This window comes from Somniosus microcephalus, chromosome 1 (assembly GCF_052327205.1).
Source record: "Somniosus microcephalus isolate GS21.2 chromosome 1, FLI_Smic_1.0, whole genome shotgun sequence".
Classification (NCBI taxonomy): domain Eukaryota; kingdom Metazoa; phylum Chordata; class Chondrichthyes; order Squaliformes; family Somniosidae; genus Somniosus; species Somniosus microcephalus.
Window position 1 is genome coordinate 438573620 of NC_140987.1, and position 26059 is coordinate 438599678.

The following is a 26059-nucleotide window of genomic DNA, read 5'->3' on the forward strand; positions in this document are numbered from 1 at the left end:
GGAGGAAGCTCCAAGCGCGGAAGTTCTGCCCTTCAATTCAGTAAAGCACAATGTAGCTTCACGTGAGCTGCACCAGGTTCACATTCATTGCAATTTCCATTCGCAGTGAAGTGCAGCTTAAAAATCCAAAGGTTCTGGGTTTTTAAAAATTATTTCTACCCCCTCCCTGCCCCAATTATCTCCCTCTCTATCTGATTTTTGCAAGTACAGTTCCACAGGTGCCAGCAGCCTGCCGGTATTGTGCCCACGCTGTCATTCTCCAGGTATGAACCTGTGCAGTCTTCTTCTTAGGCAGTCCCTCGGAACTGAGGATGACTTGCTTCCACATTAAAAATGAGCTCGCAGGTGGCTGATTAGTCCAATGCGGGACCTACAGTCTCTGTCACAGGATGGGCAGACGGTGGTTGAAGGGGCGGGTGGGTGGGGTGCTTGGGTTGACGTGCGCTCCTTGCGCTGCTTGCGCTTGGCTTCCGCTTGCTCCCAGCGAAGAGACTCGAGGTGTTCGGCGCCTTCCAGGATGCTTCTCCTCCACTTTGTGCGGTGGGGATGTTGCACTTTTTCAAGGAGGCTTTGAGGGTGTCCTTGAAGTGTTTCCTCTGCCCACCTGGGGCTCTCTTGCCGTGCCGGAGCTCCAAGTAGAGTGCTTGTTTTGGGAGTCTTGTATCGGGCATGCGGACAATGTGACCCATCCATCGGAGCTGATTGAGCATGGTCAGAGCTTCGATGCTGGGGATGTTGACCTGAGCAAGAACACTGACGTTGGTGCGCCTATCCTGCCAATGGATTTGCAGGATCTTGCGGAGGCAGCGTTGGTGGTACCTCTCCAGTGCTTTGAGGTGCCTGCTGTACATGTGCAGTACATTTTTGGCAGGCTGTTCAACGGTGGGGACTTTGCAGGCAACCTCGAACTTGTTCTCACTTGACGCCCACGCAGTGCTGAGGGAGTGCTGCACTGTCGGAGGTGCCGTCTTTCAGATGAGACGTTAAACCGAGGCCCCGTCTGGCCTCTCAGGTGGATGTAAAAGATCCCGTGGCACTATTTCGAAGAAAAGCAGGGGAGGTATCCCTGGTGTCTTGGCCAATATTTGTCCCTCAATCAACATCACTAAAACAGATTATCTGGTCATTATCACATTGCTGTTTGTGGGAGCTTGCTGTGCGTAAATTGGCTGCCGCGTTTCTTACATTGCAACAGTGACTACACTTCAAATAAAGTACTTCATTGGCTGTAAAGCCCTTTGGGACGTCCTGAGGCCATGAAAGGTGCTATAGATATGCAAGTCTTTCTATGAGGCTCGGTGTCAAATTTTGTCTAATTACACTCCTTTGAAGCACCTTGTGGATGTTTTTACTGCAATAAAGGTGTGATATAAATGCAAGTTGTTGTTGTTGTGTGACTTACTGGACATTGCATTTATCATTGAAGGAAGCAGTTGCATGTTTTTTTGTTTAAATATTTTAGGACGGGTGTAAATTGCAGCATTTCTTTTGAATGCGGCAAGAGAATGTCAAAATCCAGCTTTTCTTTTTGGTAAATTCATTTTTAAAATAACCAGGCAGCTCCAGTACACAGCTCAAAAGATCTCTTCCCCTTTGCTGTGATGGGCAGTCATGAATTTCAGCGAGGATGTCCGTGTTGAGCGGGCGTGCTGGAGGGGGGCTAGTGAGGTGGGTGTTGACAAAGAGTCATTACTTTTGATCTTTGGAGGTGACCTGCAGCGACTCGTTGAGCTGAGCTGAGCTGAACTAATAAAACAGCAGCAGGGAAAGTGGCAGGGAGTAGGAGGAATGTGATGCTGCCTTGGAAAAGTCTCAGTGCGCCTCAGTGTTTATGTTTTTTTTTATATGTCTACGGGAAGCTGCCCAGGCTATTTTGCCAGAGGTCGGCTGTGTATTGACGGGAGTGTGGTGTCTAAAGGGAAACTTGTTCCTCCAAAAAGTAGAAATAAAAAGCTGTTATGGCGAGGGGGCCAGAATAAAGTAACAGTGTTCAGCTATGGAAACAATGCTGGTCTTTCGTTCTTTCCTCTTCCAGTTTCATTTTAAAGTGGTAAGTGTTGATTCACTAATAGTGCTTGTTTTATAATGAGTGAATGTTAACATTTAAATGTACTGTACTGTACTGGGTGTACAGTCTAGATAAGGTCACACTTTGCGATTCCTATTAACCGAACAACTTACTGTCAATGAAAACCGTTTGTCACAGAATGCAAATGCTATTGTAATTTTAAGTTTGATTTAGTTAGGACAAGTAATTATATGTAACTATGCATATATATATATATATAATAAAATAAAACATACACATATATTGATATAGTTTACTTCACTTTTGGAAGTTGAAGTGCACTTTTAGTTTTAAAACAATATTTATTCTAAACACGTTGCAGGCACCATATTTTCTGAGAAAAATGATGCATAGCTTTTAAGAAACAACTTTTTGATGTTCTTAATAGAAAGTGTAATGTATTATTTTTAGCGTTTTAAATGCTGAATGTCTGCTCCTTATAAATATATATTTTTAAGTTTCCCCATTTAAAAAATTGTTCTCTTCTATTAGCCCCCCACCGAGACTTCTCCATATCCCAGCACAGAGTGTGGGCAGGACATCTGCCTCTGAGGCTCTGCCAATGCTGTCTGGGGTGATTACCCAACCCCCTACCCCCTACCCCCAATTACCCCACTCACTATCTTGCCCAGGAGCCCCGACCAAGATCAGGAACTTGCTGCACGGGGAAATGTGTTGCTTGCCTTTAAAGGGCGTTGGTGCTTCAGGGAACGAAGGAACAAAGAAGATTCCATCATCATTCTTATGGGTGTGACTCGAGGGTGTGAGCGAGGGTGTGAGCGAGGATGTGACTCGAGGGTGTGACTCGAGGGTGTGACTCGAGGGTGTGAGCGAGGGTGTGAGCGGGGGTGTAACTCGAGGGTGTGAGTGAGAGTGTGACTCAAGGGTGTGACTCGAGGGTGTGAGCGAGGGTCTGACTCGAGGGTGTGACTCGAGGGTGTGAGCGACTGTGTGAGCGGGGGTGTAACTCGAGGGTGTGAGCGAGGGTCTGACTCGAGGGTGTGAGCGACTGTGTGAGCGGGGGTGTGACTCGAGGGTGTGAGCGAGGGTCTGACTCGAGGGTGTGACTCGAGGGTGTGAGCGACTGTGTGAGCGGGGGTGTAACTCGAGGGTGTGAGCGAGGGTCTGACTCGAGGGTGTGACTCGAGGGTGTGACTCGAGGGTGTGAGTGAGAGTGTGACTCAAGGGTGTGACTCGAGGGTGTGAGCTGGGGTGTAACTCGAGGGTGTGAGCGAGGGTCTGACTCGAGGGTGTGACTCGAGGGTGTGACTCGAGGGTGCGACTCAAGGATGTGACTCGAGAATGTGACTCAGGCTGTGATTCGAGGGTGTGAGTGAGAGTGTGACTCGAGGGTGTGAGTGAGAGTGTGACTCAAGGGTGTGACTCGAGGGTGTGAGCAAGGGTGTGACTCGAGGGTGTGAGCGAGGGTGTGAGCGGGGGTGTAACTCGAGGGTGTGAGCGAGGGTCTGACTCGAGGGTGTGACTCGAGGGTGTGAGTGAGCGTGTGACTCGAGGGTGTGAGCGAGGGTCTGACTCAAGGGTGTGACTCGAGAATGTGACTCAGGATGTGATTCGAGGGTGTGAGCGAGGGTGTGACTCGAGGGTGTGAGTGAGAGTGTGACTCAAGGGTGTGACTCGAGGGTGTGACTCGAGGGTGTGAGTGAGAGTGTGACTCGAGGGTGTGAGCGAGGGTGTGAGCAAGGGTGTGACTCGAGGGTGTGAGCGAGGGTGTGAGCAAGGGTGTGACTCGAGGGTGTGAGCGAGGGTCTGACTCAAGGGTGTGACTCGAGGGTGTGACTCGAGGGTGTGAGCGAGGGTGTGAGCGAGGGTGTGACTCGAGGGTGTGATTCGAGGGTGTGAGTGAGGGTGTGACTCGAGGGTGTGAGTGAAGGTGCGACTCGAGGGTCTGACTCGAGGGTCTGACTCGAGGGTGTGACTCGAGGGTGTGACTCGAGGGTGTGAGCGAGGGTGTGAGCGAAGGTGTGACTCGAAGGTGTGATTCGAGGGTGTGAGTGAGGGTGTGACTCGAGGGTGTGATTCGAGGGTGTGAGTGAGGGTGTGAGTGAGGGTGTGACTCGAGGGTGTGAGTGAGGGTGCGACTCGAGGGTGTGAGTGAGTGTGTGACTTGAGAGTGAATTGGGCTGTGACCCGAGGGTGTGATCAAGGGTGTAACTCGAGGGTGTGACTCAAGGGTGTGACTCAAGGGTGTGACTCGAGGGTGTGACGGATGGGTGTGATGGAAGGGTGTGTCTTGAGGGTGTGACTCGAGGGTGTGAGGGAGGGTGTGACTCGAGGGTGTGACTCGAGGGTGTGAGTGAGGGTGTGACTCGAGGGTGTGATTCGAGGGTGTGAGCGAGGGTGTGAGCGAGGGTGTGACTCGAGGGTGTGAGCGAGGGTGTGACTCGAGGGTGTGAGTGAGGGTGTGACTCAAGGGTGTGACTCAAGGGTGTGACTCGAGGGTGTGAGTGAAGGTGTGACTCAAGGGTGTGACTTGAGGGTGTGAATGAGAGTGTGTGAGGGTGTGACTCGAGGGTGTGACTCAAAGGTGTGACTCGAGGGTGTGACGGATGGGTGTGATGGAAGGGTGTGTCTTGAGGGTGTGACTCGAGGGTGTGAGGGAGGGTGTGACTCGAGGGTGTGACTCGAGGGTGTGAGTGAGGGTGTGACTCGAGGGTGTGAGTGAGTGTGTGACTTGAGAGTGAATTGGGCTGTGACTCGAGGGCGTGATCAAGGGTGTAACTCGAGGGTGTGAGTGAGGGTGTGAGTGAGGATGTGACTCGAGGGTGTGAGTGAGGATCTGACTTGAGGGTCTGACTTGAGGGTGTGACTCGAGGGTGTTACTCGAGGGTGTGAGTGAGAGTGTGAGTGAGAGTGTGAGTTGAGGGTGTGACTCGAGAGTGTGACTCGAGGGTGTGACTCGAGGGTGTGACGGAAGGGTGTGTCTTGAGGGTGTGGCTTGAGGGTGTGAGGGTGGGTGTGACTCGAGGGTGTGAGTGAGGGTGTGACTCGAGGGTGTGAGTGAGGGTGCGATCTGAGGGTGTGAGTGAGGGTGTGACTTGAGAGTGAGTTCGGCTGTGACTCGAGGGTGTGATCAAGGGTGTAACTCGAGGGTGTGACTGGAGGGTGTGACTGGAGGGTGTGAGTGAGGGTGTGACTCGAGGTTGTGACTCGAGGATGTGGCTCGAGGGTGTGAGTGAGAATGTGAGTGAGGGTGTGACTCGAGGGTGTGACTCGAGGGTGTGAGTGAGGGTGTGACTCGAGGGTGTGAGGGAGGGTGTGACTCGAGGGTGTGATTCGAGCATGTGAGCGAGGGTGTGACTCGAGGGTGTGACTGGAGGGTGTGACTGGATAGTGTGATGGAAGGGTGTGCCTCGAGGGTGTGGCTCGATGGTGAGACTTGGTGTGACTCGAGGGTGTGACTCGAAGGTGTGAGCGAGGGTGTGACTCGAGGGTGTAACTCGAGGGTGTGCTCGAGGGTGTGACTCGAGGGTGTGATGGATGGGTGTGACAGAAGGGTGTGTCTTGAGGGTGTGGCTCGATGGTGAGACTTGGTGTGACTCGAGGGTGTGACTCGAGGGTCTGAGCGAGGGTGTGACTCGAGGGTGTGACTCGAGCGTGTGACTCGAGGGTGTGACTCAAGGGTGTGACGTATGGGTGTGACGGAAGTATGTGTCTTGAGGGTGTGGCTCGATGGTGTGACTTGGTGTGACTCGAGGGTGTGACTCAGGGTGTGAGCGAGGGTGTGGAGCGAGGGTGTGACTCGATGTGATCTGAGGGTGTGACTCAAGGATGTGACCTGAGGGTATCTCACTCAAACAATACTGCAACATTTTCACAATCTGAAAGGTGCCACCATTTTGTATAATTGTGACATTTGGAAAACTCTACAGCAACATGGCAACAGTAACGGTAACCCCTTACTGTAAAATGTACTTCATGAAGTGCATGGATACAGTGTGTACGTGAAGTGTGTACGCGATACTTATGTATCTGTCTGAAGTATGCACAAGCAGCAGAGTTTGTACAACTGTACACATGAACCATGTACCTGCGATGTCAATACAACAATGCATTATGTGTAGATTATATGTCTGTATAATGCGTGTACATGCAGTGACTGCATATCCAATCTGTGTATGTCTGGATAGGAAGTGCACACAAGCTGTGTAAAGGGAACAGCGTGTGACTATAAGTAGAATCCACGCCTCATACTTCATGAGCAGGAAGACTGTGTAAACAATGCACACGACAGATGCGTCAGTATCTAAATCTATTGCATTTCTTAGCAAACTGAGTTCAGTGATGTTACAATGGACGGGAGTGAATTACCGCTCCTGGGATTCATCGCTAGGAGCACCACATGGTGAAAATGAACCACGCACAAACAAAATTGTCAGTGGCACCACCGCTTGGCATTCCAGTTGGCTGTGCCACTACACATCTTGGTGCCCGTGATTTTCCATATGTCAAGCTTCAGGTCTCACCTATTCATATGAGGTGCTTCACGAAAGCAATGGGCTCCTTGGGGAAGGCGATTCAAAGAGCGGGTGGTCCCAGATTGCTCGCCCCACACCCGCTGGTGTCTGTTTCGAAAGCAACAATGAGAGACAAGTGGTTTTTGGATTGGGTTTATTTGAATGAATGCTTGCCCTTGGTCCTGGGGAGAAAAATTAATTTTAACCCCCCCTCCCCAAATAAATACGTAAATAATGCCTAATATCATCTGCCATATTTTCATAAAGATACATATGTATGAACATGAGCATTTTAAATGGTAATTCTAGCTGCATTGTTGCTCAGCCCCTGTGATAATATCCATCAAAGCACTGGATCATGAAGATTTGTCACAGCCAGTTAATCAGTCTGAATAATTTCAGCTTGTAGCATTCCCCATGAAAGCCAGTTTTTATCCCCTTATTGCCAATGGTAGCTTGTCATTAACAGTTGATTTTTTTTTAAAGGAACAGTTCCTCAGTTGTATGCATTATATATGATGTCACTTCACTTTGCTGTTTTTATTTATTGCTTAGCGCAAATTCATTCAAAAACATACCCAATCCAGAATCGCTGGCATCAACACGTGTGCTCTGCGAAGTTCCCTTCCATCCCTTTGCCTGAATAATGTCTCATTCCTTTCTAACCCGCAGGCTTCTATCAGTTTTGCGAGATTAATAATTACAAAGTGTAAAGACTTGAGGAAAGGAATGGTTCCCTGATCTTTTAGCTAAAGGTGAAGAGAGAAACAGAGATGGCAGTAAATCATGTATCAAACAAGAGTGTTGTTTTGTTAGTTTGTGGTAACTGCAGTAAATCCTCTGTGTTTTCTTCCGTATTAGGTTTTTCCACTTGGTAATGAACATTATCTTTAGCTTGTTATTACTTATATTGTAAACTGTCATTTATTACTGAGAATATTTTGTAACCTCTGTACTGCAATTCACTTTGCCAAACGTGGATATGGTTTATATATGTGTGAAAAAGGTTTGTTTTCAGCTGTTGCCACTTTGCTTTACTGGGAGGTGGGCATTGCTGGCCATGCATTTAATCATAAATTGATCACATCTGAAGTCACTGCACCTCTGGAAGTATCTGCTTATATGTCGCCCCTCCGAGTTCTCCGCACACAACCTGCAAACCTTTGGGTGCAAACAGACATTGGAACAGCTGAGCGCAGGCTCTTGGTGCTTGGCTGGGGGTACGGTGAACAAGGTTTCCTGCTGATAGGGGAACTAGCTTACTGGCTGTTCTAGAGAAGGTGTGATTTTTCTTTCTAAGAATGCTGATTTGAATACTACAGTACCTAGTTTGCGAATTGTTATGATCTGGAATGCGCTGCAAGAATGGGTGCTGGAAGCAGGTTCGATAGTAACATTCAAAGGGATTTGGATTATATACTTAGAATCATAGAATGATACAGCACAGAAGGAGGCCATTCAGCCCATCGAGTCTGCGCCGGCTCTTTCGAAGAGCAATCCAGTTAGTCCCATTCCCCCGCTCTTTCCCCATATCCTTGCAATTTTTTCTCCTTCAAGTATTTATCCAATCTCCTTTTGAAGGCTACTATTGAATCTGTGTCCACCGCCCTATCAGGCAGCGCATTCCAAATCCTCACCACTTGTTGCATAAAAAACGTTTTTCCTCATGTCGCCTCTGGTTCTTTTGCCAATCTGTGTCCTCTGGTTATAAACCCTTCAGCCATTGGAAAAGGTTTTCTTTATTTACTCTATTTATCTGAACCCCTCATGATTTTGAACACCTTTATCAAATCTCCTCTCAATCTTCTCTGCTTTAAGGAGAACAACCTCAGCTTCTCCAGTCTATCCACGTAACTGAAGTCCCTCATTCCTGGAACCATTCTAGTAAATCTCTTCTGCACCCTCTCCAAAGCCTTCATGTCCCTCCTAAAGTGTGGTGCTCAGAATTAGACACAATACTCCAGCTGGGGCCGAACTAGTGTATTATGTAGGTTTAGCATAACTTCCTGGCTTTTGCACTCTATGCCTCTATTTATAAAGCCCAGGATCTGAGATACTTTATTAACTGCTTTGTTAACCTGTCCTGCCACCTTCAAAGACTTGTGCACAAACTTGAAAAGGAAACATTTGCAGGTCTGTAGGGAAAGAGCAGAGGAGTGGGACTAATTGGAGAGCTGACATAAGCAACATGGTTTGAATGGCCTCCTTATGTGCTGGATCATTCAATGATGTGATGCGTGTGCTTGTGTGCAGTACATCTATACCAGTAATGACCAGAATGCAGATGAAGGGTTAAGTAGTTTGACTGATGGCAGGTTTCTGCAGGCACCGCTGGTGTGGTAGGACGCAGGTGATTTCCTGCAAAGTTCACCACCACTCCTGGGCATGCTACCAGAGGGCATCACCAATTGGAAACTCAACGCTTTCCCATAGGGTGGCAGGGAACACAAGAGAGCGAACTGTCCTGGGCTGCTCTTGTTTAAATCCCAATGGCTTGTGATATAGCAATAATGGCAGATGTTTGTAAGCAAAGGACTTACCCTCCTCCCTGCCTTGGGAACAGAGCGGGATGCAGGGGGGGTGGGAGTGCTTAAAGAGGGGGAAGAAGAACAAAGACATCTTTCAATAGCTCATAACAAAGTGCCACTAACAGAATAATGATTGCCATGTTAGATCTTGCTGTGTAGTTAATATATTTGTCATTACTGTGTATGCTTCAGAAATCATTAGCTACTCCCTATAATTGGATTTGGGTGATAAATATAATATTGGCTGATAATTAACTCTTTCGAAATTAAGTGGAAGCTAGGATGATTTCTTGATTCCTGAGGAAATTCATGGGTTTTAATTGAGTGCTGAGAGGAATATAATGGGATAATGAAAGATGGATAAATATATTTGTACAGCAATGATGCCATTCATTAGTTACGTTAAATGTCCGATGTTTTGTATGAGAAAGTGTGCAGTATTTTTGTCCACAGCTGTTTTTATTTATTACATTTTGCTTGCAAATGGAAATTGATATGAGGAGCAATGCATTCAAACAGTATTAAAGGGAGAGGCCAAGCTCCGCAAGGATTCATGTCTGTTACAGCTGGCAAAGCATCAGGCGAGCACGAGAGAACTTATGGCATATTAAACACGTACATTCTTAATGAAGGGTATGTTGGTTTACATATAACCTGCTGTAACCTATATGCTGTCAGTTATTAAATCACTGCGGCACATTACAGGGCTGCTGACATGGAAGAAAAACATACGTACAACCGCACAGTCAATTCAACACAATTCAATGCAGCGCAGAACAATGCAACACAGTATGCAGTATAACGAATGCAACACGATATGCAGTGCGAATAATGCAACACAGTATGTAATGCGATGAATGCAACACAGTGTGTAATGTGATGAATGCAACACAGTATATAATGCGATGAGTGCAACACAGTGTGCAATGCGATGAATGCAACACGGTGTGTAATGTGATGAATGCAACACAGTATGTAATGCGATGAATGCAACACAGTATGTAATGCGATGAATGCAACACAGTATGTAATGCGATGAATGCAACACAGTGTGTAATGTGATGAATGCAACACAGTGGGTAATGCGATGAGTGCAACACAGTGTGCAATGCGATGAATGCAACACGGTGTGTAATGTGATGAATGCAACACAGTATGTAATGCGATGAATGCAACACAGTATGTAATGTGATGAATGCAACACAGTATGTAATGCGATGAATGCAACACAGTATGCAGTGCAATGAATGCAACACAGTGTGTAATGCGATGAATGCAACACAGTATGTAATGCGATGAATGCAACACAGTATGTAATGCAATGAATGCAACACGGTACGCAGTGTGATGAATGCAACACTGTGCAATGCTATGAATGCAACACGGTGTGTACTGTGATGAATGCAACACTGTGTAATGCGATGAATGCAACACAGTATGTAATGCGATGAATGCAACACAGTATGTAATGCGATGAATACAACACGGTGTGTAATGTGATGAATGCAACACAGTATATAATGCGAGGAATGCAACACAGTATGCAGTGCGATTAATGCAACACAGTGTGCAATGCGATGAATGCAACACGGTGTGTAATGTGATGAATGCAACACAGTATGTAATGCGATGAATGCAACACAGTGTGCAATGCGATGAATGCAACACAGAATGTAATGCGATGAATGCAACACAGTGTGTAATGCGATGAATGCAACACAGTATGTAATGTGATGAATGCAACACAGAATGTAATGCGATGAATGCAACACAGTATGCAATGTGATGAATGCAACACAGTATGTAATGCGATGAATGCAACACAGTATGCAATGTGATGAATGCAACACAGTATGTAATGCGATGAATGCAACACAGTATGTAATGCGATGAATGCAACACAGTATGCAATGTGATGAATGCAACACAGTATGCAATGCGATGAATGCAACACAGTGTGTAATGCGATGAATGCAACACAGTATGCAATGTGATGAATGCAACACAGTATGTAATGCGATGAATGCAACACAGTATGTAATGCGATGAATGCAACACAGAATGTAATGTGATGAATGCAACACAGTATGTAATGCGATGAATGCAAGACAGTATGCAATGCGATGAATGCAACACAGTATGCAATGTGATGAATGCAACACAGTATGTAATGTGATGAATGCAACACAGTATGTAATGTGATGAATGCAACACAGAATGTAATGCGATGAATGCAACACAGTGTGCAATGTGATGAATGCAACACAGTGTGTAATGCGATGAATCCAACACAGTATGCAATGTGATGAATGCAACACAGAATGTAATGCGATGAATGCAACACAGTGTGCAATGTGATGAATGCAACACAGTGTGTAATGCGATGAATGCAACACAGTATGTAATGCGATGAATGCAACACAGTATGTAATGTGATGAATGCAACACAGAATGTAATGCGATGAATGCAACACAGTGTGCAATGTGATGAATGCAACACAGTGTGTAATGCGATGAATCCAACACAGTATGCAATGTGATGAATGCAACACAGAATGTAATGCGATGAATGCAACACAGTGTGCAATGTGATGAATGCAACACAGTGTGTAATGCGATGAATGCAACACAGTATGTAATGCGATGAATGCAACACAGTATGTAATGTGATGAATGCAACACAGAATGTAATGCGATGAATGCAACACAGAATGTAATGTGATGAATGCAACACAGTATGTAATGCGATGAATGCAAGACAGTATGTAATGCGATGAATGCAGCACAGTGTGTAATGTGATAAATGCAACACAATATGTAATGTGATGAATGCAACATGGTATGCAATGTGATGAATGCAACACAGTATGCAGTGCGATGAATGCAACACAGTATGTAATGCAATTAATGCAACACATTATACAATGCGATGAATGCAACACAGTATGTAATGCGATGAATGCAACACATTATACAATGCGATGAATGCAACACAGTATGTAATCCGATGAATGCAACACTGTAATGTGATGAATGCAACACAGTATGTAATACAATGAATGCAACACAGTATGCAGTGTGATGAATGCAACACAGTATGTAATGCAATGAATGCAACACAGTATGTAATGCGATGAATGTAACAGAGTGCAATGGCAGAAAGCACAGCACAGTTAAAAGTAGCAAGCGTGACTGCATTATTGTAATATGTTTCCATCAATTCGGAATCCTTGAGATAAGAAGTTCTTAATAGATTTAATCAATACATATTTGTGTAATGTTTTGTCTGAAGCTAAGCTTTCCTATCATTTACTGTGTTGACATACAAGTGGTTTATAAAATAAAGTCCACACAATTTAAATTCAAATTACCTGCATGTAAGCATTTCGAAGTGCTAAATTAATGTGCCAGAATAATCCACTAAATCTATTTGGATTATCCTAGTTAAGGGCACTCATCCATGTCTGATTATGTTTGATCCACTGTAAAGATAAGTCGACATAAATTCAAATTGACATATCTAGCACATGTAAACACAGCCATTTAAAATGTATTCACCGATTTGAACAAAATTCTGCTGCTGTTTTACTCAAATGTATGAAATCTAAACCGAATAGACACATTGGTAATCATAACTCTCCTTCATTGCGATGTGCATTCTAATTATACAATTAGTCCATCTGTGCTCATGATCTTACTGCTGTACTCACACTGACTAATAAATAGCACGGTGTGTATCAACGCCAAAGAGAGTTTCTTGCATATCTCATGCGCGGCAGGCATTGTGTCCCTATACGTTGTCCTGCATCTGCAAAGCAGGAACATTTAGTAAGAGGATTTTGTGCTATTTTCAGAGTGCGGATACTTGCAACTCCTGCATTCTTCTGGAACAAGTCGGTGGAAAATGCGACTCTCTGTAATTGGGTTTGGGTGATGAATGTTATACGTATCACCCAAACCCAATTAATAGGAAGTAGCTAATGATTTCCAGTGATTGTCACCTTGGCTGAAAATTTTGATGAGGTGACAGACTCCTGGGGAGTACTGTGCAGTAACTGTTCATTTATTTTAATTCTTATTTTGCTCTTAATTGTTATATGGCGCTGAGTACAGCAGTGAGAAGCTACCATAGGAAAACATGACAACTGATTTGAAAATGGGATTGATGTAATAAAACTCACGACACACTTGGTTTGAGTATAAAGCAAGGCTTTAATCAACTTGTTTCAGAACATGGAGGTCTAGTTGTATTTCACTAGCTCCTTGTCTTTACAAAATGTCCCTGGCAAGCTGGGGCCCAAGCCCGAGTATTTATACTCCTTGGACGGCGCCACCAGCTGGCCGTCCAGTGTTATTTCATAGGTAGTTTCTCGATGAGATTTATGACAGTGATATTATTCCATATCCTGCCCCCCACCCCATACCCTCCCCGCCCCCCGCCCCCCCCCCCTTGATTGCAAATACCTGACAGGTAAAACTATTGCACAACTACAAGGATGCGAAAAGGAACGTGGGTGGAAAAAATGATGTCCGTTAAAAAAGCTCTTCTGAATCACATCATTTTTAAAATGAGGCCCACATTATATACAACATGGCAGAAAACTGCCAACCTCAATTCTGATTTGCCTGGGGAAGTTGCTTGAATGAGATTTGAGCGTAACCGGTCTCCTGGGGAGTTTCGCTAGAACAATGAAAGTAAATGCTTGCTGCAATAATAATGTAAATAAAGAAAATGGTGAAGTGCTTAAGTTCCGCCACTTGATGCTGCTATAGTCACCCCTGTAAATATGCCACCCAAGAGCATTTATACAGTGAGCCAAAGACATCTACTGACAGGGAAAGGCTACTGCATTTACCGCAACCAAAATCAATGGGGGAGAAATGCATTATAGTCCAGGAATGAGTGGTAACATTAGAAAAGTTTGAGATTTAGCGCCAGGCGCTAATGAATCACGTTGCACGCAAAATTAAGTCTCATCGCTCAAAGAAAGGATTGGAGCACTAAATCAAGCACTAATGGCCTAGCTCAGTAGCGCTACACTCAAAGCGTTAACCAATATCAGGTGCAGTCTAATTGCAAGTCATCATTGCCACAGGCTCTTTCCAGTTCTTAAAAGGGAGGTTCATTGATGCTGCAGAACCTCATTCTCATCATTGCTGCCAGTACAGCGCCCATGAATGTAATGAGGTGTAGCACTTTGATATGTTGTGAGAATAAATGTAACTAATTTTTAGTAGCCACAACACTCTGGAGACTAAACAACCTTTAAAGGACTGAATTAAACTGTTGCACAATGTCAAACTAACAAGGAAGCAGTGAAACAGCACGAACGTGAGAGCTGCGACTCATTACTCATGATCCCCTTAAGTAGCACCCCTGGAACCGGCTACCGACTGCTTCATGCCTCCTCTCCTTGTCGCTGTTGGGGCAAGGCATTAAGGCAATGGGCAATAATCAATTTCGCAGATCAGGTGCCAAGCAGTGGAGATGCTACGAGGGGGTCGGATTTGGCGTGTGTTGCTGGATTTGCCTCGCCGCGGCGCTACTGCCTCAGCGCCCCATTAGCACCCCCGCCAGGTGCTAACTGGAGGCGCTAAGGTACAGAATTTCCCCCCTGATGAGTGGAGTATTGGCGGCTTCAAAATCCATCATTACGTCTTTCAACCTCTACTAAAACAGGAGTTGGCCTTAAATCCTGCCCAAATTGATGGGACAAACATCTTGCTTCAACTGTAAAAAGTGTCAAATGAGATTCGGCGGTTTCAAAGCAGTTCCAAGTGGGCACAGGTCCATTAAATTGGCCAATAACTCAGCCCAAGTTGGCATTAAATTGGCATTCCTCTCAGAAGGGCCACTGTGGACTGCTATTGGAAATCAAAAAAATCACCCTAGTGCCACAAAGGGTGGATTTCGAGGTTTGGGTTAAGCCACATTAGTTTTCTCTGCATCCAATCCATTCTCTTTCTTGGCAAAGCGTGGGATAATGTTTTATTCCTTAGTCCTTACAGCCCTCACTTTGAGCGCAGAAATATATAAATTAAAGAATCTATTGACTTAGGAGGCATTAATAACACAATAATTAACTACTTGTGCATGTATATTGTGTGTTAATTTTGATCTAGAATTAGATGGAATATACAGTACAGAAACAGGTCGTTCGGCCCAACCAGTCCATGCCGGCATTTATGCTCCACTCGAGCCTCCTCCCGTCCTTCATCTAACTCTATCAGCATAACCCTCTATTTCCGTCTCCTTCATATGCTTACTAGCTTCCCCTTAAATGCATCTATACTATTCTCCTCAACCACTCCCTGTGGTAGCGAGTTCCACATTCTCACCATTCTTTGGGTAAAGAAGTTTCTTCTGAATTCCCTATTTGATTTCTTGGTGACTATCTCATATTGATGGCCTCTAGTTTTGCTCTTCCCCACAAGTGGAAACACGCTCGCTCTGTCTACACTATCAAAAGCTTTCATAATTTAAAGACCTCTATTAGGTCACTGCTCAGCCTACCCTTTCCGTCCTATCCTCATACCCCTTGACTCCCTTAGTGCCCCAAAATAGTAGGGTTGCCAACTCTCCAGGATTGCCCTGGAGTCTTCAGGAAATTAAGATTAAGCTAAGCGATCCCACAACCAATGGATCAGATCAAAGCTCTGCAGTCCTGCCACATCCAGTCATGAATGGTGGTGGACAATTAAACAACTAACGGGAGGAGGAGACTCCATGAAAATCTCCATCCTCAATGATGGTGGAGCCCAGCACATGAGTGCAAAAGACAAGGCTGAAGCGTTTGCAGCCATCTTCAGCCAGAAATGCCAAATGGATGATCTCCAGATGATTCGAGCCATCTCCCCTTGACATTCAAAGGGATTACCATCATTGAATCCCCTAAACTCAACATCCTGGGGGGTCACAATTGACCAGAAACTTAACTGGACCAGCAAAATAAATACTGTGGCTACAAGAACAGGTCAGAGGCTGAGTATTCTGCATTGAGTGACTCACGTCCTGACTCCCCAAAGCCTTTCCACCATCTACAAGGCACAAGTAAGGAGTGTGATGGAATACTCTCCACTTGCCTGGATGAGTGCAGCTCCAAAAGCACTCAAGAATCTCGACACCATCCAGGACAAAGCAGCCCGCTTGATTGGCACCCCATCCACCACCTTAAACATTCACTCCCTCCACCACCGGCGCACCGTGGCTGCAGTGTGTACCATCTACAAGATGCACTGCAGCAACTCACCAAGGCTTCTTCGACAGCACCTCCCAAAACCGCAACCTCCACCACCTAGAAGGACAAGGGCAGCAAGTGCATGGGAACCCCACCACCTGCAAGTTCCCCTTCAAGTCACACACCATCCTGACTTGAAAATATATCGCCGATCCTTCATCGTTGCTGGGTGAAAATCCTGGAACTCCCTCCCTAACAGCACTGTGGGAGTACCTTCACCTCACGGACTGCAGTGATTCAGTAAGGCGGCTCACCACCACCTTCTCAAGGGCAACTAGGGATGGGCAATAAATGCTGGCCTTGCCAGTGATGCCTACATCCCATGAACGAATAAAATAAATCTCCTGGACACTACTGAGAGTACAGTAGGAGATGTGTCGAGGACCCTGAGACACTCAACAACAACTTGCATTTGCATAGTGCCTTTAACATAGTAAAACGTCCCAGGGCTCAGGATGCTAAAACCAGCTGCTGAGATCTGGATGTAAAGTTTGGATTCAGCCTTGTGGATCCCTAAATTCCAGAACTCCAGAGCAGGATCCTGAACTAATTCACATTCACATTCCCACTGAATATAAAGTAGCCCTGGGATCAAGGTCTCTAATTGTTTTCATCGTGCTAAATAGGATCTTGGAAAATGATGGGAGCGATGCATATTTTACATCTCAGGCCATGGAAATGGCTTTGCTTGTGAAAAGTACTCGATGTTAAAGATTCAATCTTATCGTGTTTGATCTGAAGTAGGCTGCATTATAGCAATCCGTATGTGTTCAAACAATTTGTAAAATTAAAAAACAACTGAAGTGAGCACTCGCATTCATTTGGTGCTTTCAGATCTACAGAAAGCATTTTAAGTTGAGAGTGCTGGCTGTCAAACTTTAGGGCTCGCTGGTGCCTCTTGTAGGTTTTCTATTTAAACTATAAGGTCCCAGAGGTCAATGTGGGGCTGAGCACCAGACCGTAGCTCCTGGATCCAGTCTGGCTCCAAAGTGATGATCTGCCTGGAGTTATAGCAAGTTCATCAGAAAAAAATTACCACAAAAAATAATAAGCATCCAGATTATTATTGCCAGTCTCGGTCTGCAGTAATATGTTTAGTCAGCTTACACATTAGCCTGTTATTGCCATGAGCAGGCAAGGCAGTGTCAATTACTGCACATTGAAGGCTATGCCAATGCACTCCATTTTACTTCATAAAACATGAACCAATGCAGCTAGTTGTGACAATTTTACTCTCAGTTTCCAGCCCTGGTAAGTCTACATTCATGAATTTGTTTTTGATGTTCAGGGTATATTTCACATTGCAATACAGGGTTCCTCACCTGCAGGTGACTGGAGCAGTTTACAATAAGGGGAAGAGGAATACAGTGGTCACCAAGCATGGAGAAAGGGCAGAGAAATGGGGAGGCTAGGATGGACAACTGAAGGCACAGTTGATGAGAAGGGTTTTGAAGAGGCTTTTGAAAGCAGAGGGGGTCGGCAAGGTGGAGAGAATTGGGTAGAGGATTCCAGAGGGCAGGAGGTAAGAGGCTGACTGATTGGTGACCAAAGATGGAGTAGAAAGAGCAGGGGGGTGGTGGGGGGTTCAAGGCGAAGATCAGTGTTAAAGGAGCAGAGGGTATGTACAAGGACATGAGGCAGGGCAATGTCATTAAGACAGAGTAGGGTTGGGCAAGGCCATGGAGTGATTTGGAAACAAGGGTGAGACTTTTATCTCGATGAGCTAGGGCACGTGGAGCTAATGGAAGTTGGAGGGGCTGGGGTGGGGGAGGTGATGGGAGTGTGGGCCTTACAGCAGGTAAGGATGCAGACTGCAGGGTTTTGGGTGAGTTGAAGCCTGTGGAGCGTTGGCAATGTTGAGGTCTGATGTGAAAGCATGGACGAGGGCTTTGGCAACAGAAGGGAGTAGGTAGGGGCGGAGTTCGGTAATATTCCAGAGGTGGAAGAAGGCAGTTTTGTTGGCGCGTATGTGAAATAGGAAGCTGAGCTCAGAGGTGAGCAGGATGCCAAAGTTCCTGACTCAGCTTGAGAAGACAACCGGGAAAGTTGAGGGAAACAAGGCCAGAGGCAAGAAGGTGCTGTCAGGAGCTAAAGAGGATGCCCTTGGTCTTGCCAACATTCAGCTGGCTGAGGCTTTGGCTTATCTTGAACTGATGGCCAATTTAAAAACAGGACAACGTTTGGGTCACTGGAGAAGGCAGCGACTAAGCACATGGTATCATCAGTATGCATGTGAAAGCTGTCTCCTTGCTTCCATTAAGGCATAGCATGTGGTCAGTGAAAAGGAGAGGGCCAAGGATGGACACCCCCTAGGGTACACTACAAGTGGCTGTGTGAGCAGAGGGGGAGAAGCCATTGGCAATATGCAGTACCTGCATTCAGTCAGGTTAGAGCAGAACCAGGAGAGAGCAGAGAGACATTGGAGGAGGATGGAGGGGTCAATGGTGTCGAAGACTACAGAGGGATTGAGGAGAATGAGGAGTGATAGGCACACAGGTTGATCTCCAGTGCACAGAATATAATTTGCGGCTTTGAGTAGTGCAGCCTCAGAACTGCGGGTGGGGCAGAAGCCAGATTGGGTGGATATATTTGATGGCCGTATGGATTTTTTTTAAAGAATCATACAGCAGTCCACAATTTTATTCTCATATAATAATTTCCTAATTGAATAACTCTATAACCCACACAGGCGAAGGACTGGATAGAAAGGCGGGGCAGCCGAGCGCCAGTCATATAGAACTGTAAAGTCCTGACAAAGTCATTGGCCCAGAAATTCAGGTCGAGGGCTTCCCGCGGGTGCAAGCCCCCGACCTGCACTTACCTACCGCGCCGGCCGTTGAGCTGTGGGCCCGCGTGGGATTCCGATCCTGGGCCTCCTCCAACTGCCAGCGCGCAGTGCTTGCGTATCCCAGGGGCGCAGTTAGTTCGAAGCGTCCCCTGGGATCACGTGGGCCATGGGGAGCCAATCAGAGCAGGGAATGCTTCATTCATAAGTTTGACAGGAAGGGCTGTCAAACTTATAAATACTATAAGCCCCAAAACATCACTAAATCTTCAAATATTTTTTTTTTTAATCACATTTTTTAAATAAACTATAAATTTAATGAAATAACTATTTTAAACAATAATTTAAATTTTTGAAAAAAATAATTTTATTTTCTAACGGGGCTAAAAATAAACATACCTTTCTTTAAAGTATTTAAAAAATAATAAACCTGTGGAAAAAAGTTTTAATTTTAATTAATTCACCACTTACCTTGTAAAAAGCAGGCCTTGCGATTGCTTTTTATATGTGTAACTTCTAGAGACTTGCCCTCCCGGGAAAACCTGCAAAAAAAACGTAAGTTCGATGCGCATGCGCAGCCTCTCCTGCGCACGCGTTTGAACTCTGAACCCCTTCTTTCAGGGGAATGGAAGTGCCGGTTTCCCGCGCATGCACAGCGCATGCAGGAAACCAGCACTTCCATTGGGCCTACGGGTGAGTACCCCGTGCGTACTCACCCGTGGAGACCCGAATTTCTGGGCCATTGATACTTTGCCAAGAAATGTTCTGCTCCGATGGAGGAGCCCTGTAAACTGCCGATAAAACAATTAATTTGCTAATCATTTCTTTTAACCTCAGTCCATTAAATTGGCTCATTTATCATTTTAAACACAAACAGAAAACAATGAACAAAAACATATATTTAACACAGTAGTGATCAGACTGCTAAACTATGCCGCGGATTGGCTGTGATTACTGTACTTAGCATTAAAAAGGCTCCAACAGGAAATGACTGGAGGAGCTGTGTGTCATTTTTGTCGTAGTAATGTTTTTGTGGCTCCGTGCTATTTTTTGACACAAATTGTGCCACTGCCTCCCAGCGTTAGCAAAACAAGAAACCTTTATGCTCGGATCAGGATTTTGCCTGGGCTAGGTCTGCTTTTGGACCAATTTGGCTGCAGAGATATTTTCCAATCCCATTTTCCCTGTTTTAATCCCCAATCTTTCTTTCACCACTGGTGTTAATTCTGTTCCCTGTCGGGTGTGGATATATTTAGCAATAGACCTGCCCACGTGCATAACACTACACTGTTCTAAGTTAAACATCATTTGCCAAACACGGTCTCATTCTCCCAACCCATTGAGATCTGCATGGAGTAGTTGAGCATCCCCTACAGTCTAACGCTCACATGCAAACTTGTGGATCATTCCCCCCAACACCTACATCTAGGTCATTAATAAAACAAGCAAGAATTCTAACACTGATCCCAGTGGGACGCCACTGGTAACCGGACTCCAAGCAGATCCAAATCCATTGACAGCCACTTTCTGCCTACGGATATTTGGCCAATTCTCAATCCACTGCAGCACATTACCACTGTTTCCACAAGTTTCTGTCTTGTAGCTGCCAGGGAATAAACGGCCACTGAGGCCACATTAACTCATCATGAAGAGGAGACACTGTCAATCAATGGAATAAACTGGTAATTGAGCATGGAAAAGGCAGGAGTCAGTATTCCTTCAGTCATTCCACTGCATGCCTTTTCTTATATAATGCTTCCATGTATTCTACAATTTTGCCACCAGCTATAAGTTTCCTCATAAAAGATCAACAAAGTATTTGTTTCAGATAGCATGCTGGGCATGCTTACCCTAGTTAACAACAGTGCTTTGTCCTCCAGAAGCTGAAAGTCGGGAAACAGAGGAGGAGGATGATGGTGGCCAAGAGATTACAGTCCCTTCTACCTGTGGCAGCACTGGCTCCCACTCACCCAGCCTGTCGTTCATCCTCTCTGCGGTACTCAGCAGCTCAGGGAAGGTCACTTAGGGAATTACAGATAGAGAAAGCAGGGACAGGGTATTGAATTTGGATGATCAGCCATGATTTCATTAAATGGCGGAACAGGCTCGAGGGGCCGAATGGCCTACTCCTGCTCCTATCTTCTATGTTTCTATGCTTCTATAGTATAGGTGACGCTCCCAAGATGTACAGCATAAGGCAGGGTTAGCGGGGGAGACCACAGCCCTGTTGTGTGCCAACATCCGAGATGGTTTCAGATCACCATCCAGTGGAGAGACTGGAGAAGCTGGGGTTGTTCTCCTTAATGCAGAGAAGATTAAGAGGAGATTTGATAGAGATGTTCAAAATCATCAAGTGTTTTGATAGAGTAAATAAGGAGAAACTGTTTCCAGTGGCAGAAGGGTCGGTAACCAGAGGACACAGATTTAAGGTGACTGGCAAAAGAACCAGAGGCGACATGAGGAAAAACATTTTTTTTACACAGCGAGTTGTTGTAATCTGGAATACACTGCCTGGAGGGGTGGTGGAGGCAGATTATATAGTAACATTCAAAAGGGAATTGGATAAATACTCAAAGGGAAAACATTTACAGGGCTATGGGGAAAGAGTAGGGGAGTGAGATTCATTGGATAGCTCTACCAAAGAGCCGTTACAGGAATGATGGGCCAAATGGCCTCCCTCTGTGCTGTATCACTTTATGATTCTATCACCACTTCATGAGAGATCCAGGCAAGTCGATCAATTAAATGTGGAGCCACTGAGTGAAGGACTGCAAGTCTTGGGGAATCATTGGAGAGGTCCACACCAGTCGGATTGCAAAGTATGCAGGGCAGCATCTCAGAGAGACTAGAGGATACTCGCTTTTCTCTTTCTCAGTATTTTGCTGCTTCCATAAGGTCAGTTCTCCTGATGGTCGCTCTTGACCAGAAACCTGCTCCCAGTATCAGTGGAGTGGCTGGCCAGCATACCGATGAGGCTGCTTTCCCTGACGGCAGCAGCACAGAGGAGCAGTCCATCAGCTCCCCGCATAAGCCACCAGCTCCCCCGGAGGAGCCCTCCACATTGCAGGGCATGGGATCCCTACGAGGAGGACCCCTTGCATCCTAAGAGATTCATGGTTGTTTGGAGCAGCCGCCAACATCCCAGAACCCATGCCCTTAAGTGGAATTGAAAAGAAATGCTACAATAGGGAAGAGACACTAAGGTATCATCTCTCTTAGGCAGTCCCTCGGAACCGAGGATGACTTGCTTCCACATTAAAAATGAGTTCGCAGGTGACTGATGAGTCCAATGCGGGACTTACAGTCTCTGTCACAGGTGGGGCAGACGGTGGTCGAAGGGCCGGGTGGGTGGGATGCTTGGGTTGACTCCTTGCGCTGCCTGCGCTTGGCTTCTGCTTGCTCCCGGCGAAGAGACTCGAGGTGTTTGGCGCCTTCCCGGATGCTTCTCCTCCACTTTGTGCGGTCTTGGGCCAGGGATTCCCAGGTGTCGATGGGGATGTTACACTTTTTCAAGGAGGCTTTGAGGGTGTCCTTGAAGCGTTTCCTCTGCCCACCTGGGGCTCTCTTGCTGTGCCGGAGCTCCGAATAGAGCGCTTGTTTTGGGAGCCTCGTACCGGGCATGCGGACAATGTGACCCGTCCATCGGAGCTGATTGAGCATGGTCAAAGCTTCGATGCTGGGGATGTTGGCCTGAGCGAGAACACTGACGTTGGTGCGCCTATCCTGCCAATGGATTTGCAGGATCTTGCGGAGGCAGCGTTGGTGGTACCTCTCCAGTGCCTCTTCATAGTCACAAGCTGTGGGCGTGGTGAGGAAACCATAAATAACTGGAATTATTCATGTTGATTGGTTATCTTATAGGACAATGGGTATGGCGTTGATGTTGAGGCTCATGGTTATGATGTGACAGCTATTTGTGAGGAGCAAGGATTTTTACTTAGACCATAAGACAGGTTGGTGTGAGGAGGGGTTAAGGCCTCAAACGATATGTTTTTATGAAGACGTCCTGAATGAGTTTGCCTCTTGGCTGTCTTGCAGCGCTAACCACTGCACCTGATTCATGTCAGCCTGTGCTTCATTTGATAGTAATACTCTCGCCTCCGAGACAGATTATCATGGCCTTAAGCCCCCGCTCCTGCCCGCCCCCCACCTTCCAGGGACTTAACCACATAATCGAGGCTGATGCTTCAATGCAGCGTTGTATTGTTGACATAAAAGATCTGATGCCACTAGTTTGTGAGATCTTGCTGTGCGCAAATTGATACTGTACTTGCCTGCAAAGCAACAATGACTCCGCTTCAACGGCAATTAATTGGCTGCAAAGCGCAATTGGGGCATCCCGAGCATGTGAAAGGTGCTATATAAATACAACTTTGTTCTTTTTCTTTCTTCATAGGCCTGGCCTTTTCATCAGCAGCGGAATCGTCAACCTCGCTGGCATCCTCCAGGACATCTACTATCAGTCCATAACGTTATGAAGCACACAGCACGCAACCACAATTCATGAAGCGGTGCTTGGCGCATGCAGCAAGGACCTATCCCGGCACGTGAACCTTCCTTTAAACGTCACAATTGGCTTGCTCAGTTCTCATTCTCGTCCCTTGTCACCCGATAACCATCCTGCCCCTTGTCCCTGCTGTTGAAATAGAGCTGCAATGCTAGACTGGCAAAGTATGAAAGCATTAAGACCGGTGGTCTCGGCACATCGTGAATTCATATGCAGGAAGCTATGCCTATCATTGTACATGGCCTGCACACGACAGGCTGAGGTCAATATGGGGACTGACTTTTGGGACATGGAGTGCAGCATGGGCGCAATCAATAGTTCTCACAACCCTGAGGAATCTAGCGATTTGGAAAGATAATCTTGCCCTTTCAATTATCTGTCTGGAACCATTGTCAAAGTGTAGAATCTGGCACAGAGGGTGCTGGTGACTTGTTTTATACATGATGCAGCGCAAATTGTCTAATCTGGCAAAAGTTCCCCATGGCTATGTGGAATGAGCCTGCAGGGTATAAGTTCAGAGCTGTGGTCACTTTCTCCGCCACACTCAGAGCTATCCATGCCGTGGACCTTGTCTGCAGATCTCGCTGCAGCAATGCACAGAGCTCTTCCAAGGCTTCATGACTGAAGCGCAGACTCCTGAGGCAGAGGTCACCAGAATGGTCTTGGAAAGTCTGCCTGCGACGTTGCATCCGATGTACCACGGGGATGGTGTGGTTCTCCTCTGGTGCTGCTCAATTAATCTGGCTTCCCTTACAGCCTCCTACTGCCCCCCTACATTCAACATGTATATCATGTAAAGTGCAATCCCCATTGGGAAGCCCAGTTTTACAGCCTTCAGGTAATTCCACGGGCATTGGTGATGGTAAGTGAAGGCTTGATGAGTAACATGGTGCAAGAATTTCTCAGATACCCGCAGATAGAAATCACCAAATGTCTGGAAAAGCCACCTCACTTTCAACAACTTCCCTTTAACCAACCACTTCTCCCTTGTTGACTAGGTCTTGGCAACTGCACCTATTATATAGTGGTGTACTATTGGAAGGCTGAAGTCATGGCATGTAGGGCAGATGATGCCAGCCCAGCATAACTCTGTGATTTACATATCTACCAGAGGGTGTTTCAGCTCGCCTTGAAAGCTGATTGAACTTCTGACATGGCGCGATTGGGGAAGAGACTCACCGGATCCGGACGCTGACTTAAATTCCTGCCCCCACCCCTCCCGCACAGGTGCAAATGCCAGCTTCCACCCTCGCCCAACCTAGGAATGTTGGGATCTAGCTGTCAGGTAAGCTGCACAAACCGCTTGGGATTTGCAGTAGGAGTTTCTCAATAACTGCAGCCTTTTCATGTTTTTTTTTTACCTTGACACTCTCATCTGCATGCATTAATGGGAATTTTATTCTAAAAGCTTGCTTAGGGACAAACCTCCCCAACGTGGAATGATCCTGGATGTGGAAGACATTCTTCAAAATCTGGTTGAAAAGTATTTTTGGTTTTAATTCAACTCACTCCAAGATTAGGACTAAATTCTGCACTTTCTTTTACTTGCTAGGTGCTTATATGACTCATAATCTTGTGCCAGTGTAGCTTGCATGGATTTGGATATATCTTTGGTATTCTATTCCCTGGATTAAGTAAAATGCATTTGACAAATCTTTGCATAAGAAGAATGAAATAAATGGGCTAGAATTTTCTGGATCACACTTGCATAAAAATTACGCCAAGTTTGCGCCGATCTTGCCGACGCGAACTTAAGCCCAAATTCCCTGCTGCGCTCATTCACCCGTGCCGGAATGCAGAATGCCAGCGTAAAACAAGCGCAAATGTAACGGCACCAGTCGGGGAAATGCATCGGGCTGCTGCCATCTGCCATGACCCTGCACTCTCAGACCCTCCTGCCTCTGCTGCTCCTCCACCAGCGTCATGCAGGACAGGGGTGCGGCCATTGGGGAGGTCATTCCAGCTGCTTAGTCCTTCCGAATGTGTGGAGGGAGGATGAGGGGTCTGAAAAATATCAGGTGCGCTGAAAGTGACAGCACTTTGGTTAAGTATAATCACTGCAGAGGAAATTCTCTATCAAACTCCGTGAATCTCAGTTATGCTGATAACACTGCGCCTAAATCTTTGGGTGTAAATCTACGCCAACACATTACCTGCGTAATACCAGGAAACTCACGCAAGCTGGCCTTTTGCATCAGGGCGGGGCTATGCAAATAAGGGTTTTGGCAGCTGTATCTCGGAAGCGGCGCACATGATGAAAGAAACTTGCGCTTAGTGATGTTTCGCCGTAAAACTGGCCCAAAACGGTTACGCACGAATTTCCTTGGGGTGGGGGGGGGGGCGTGAAAACAACACCACAACTCCACTCTTACGTTGTAGTTACGCCAAAACCTTCCAAGAAATGAATGGATTAAATTAGCCCCACGGAGTAATAAAGGCACTGTCTCGGGCCTGCGGC

The 26059-nt window shown here is 46.2% G+C and overlaps 1 protein-coding gene across 1 annotated transcript in view; it reads left to right on the forward strand.

Annotated features, from left to right (window-relative positions):
• Positions 1–1760: 1760 nt before the first annotated feature.
• Positions 1761–26059, forward strand: part of LOC147125331 (mastermind-like protein 2) — a 461240-nt gene continuing 436941 nt past the window's right edge. Inside the window, exon 1 of the mRNA XM_086001430.1 lies at positions 1761–2050. Within this exon, the coding sequence (XP_085857556.1) occupies positions 1997–2050 (54 nt within the window). The 5' untranslated portion in view covers positions 1761–1996. The remainder of the gene's footprint in view (positions 2051–26059) is intronic.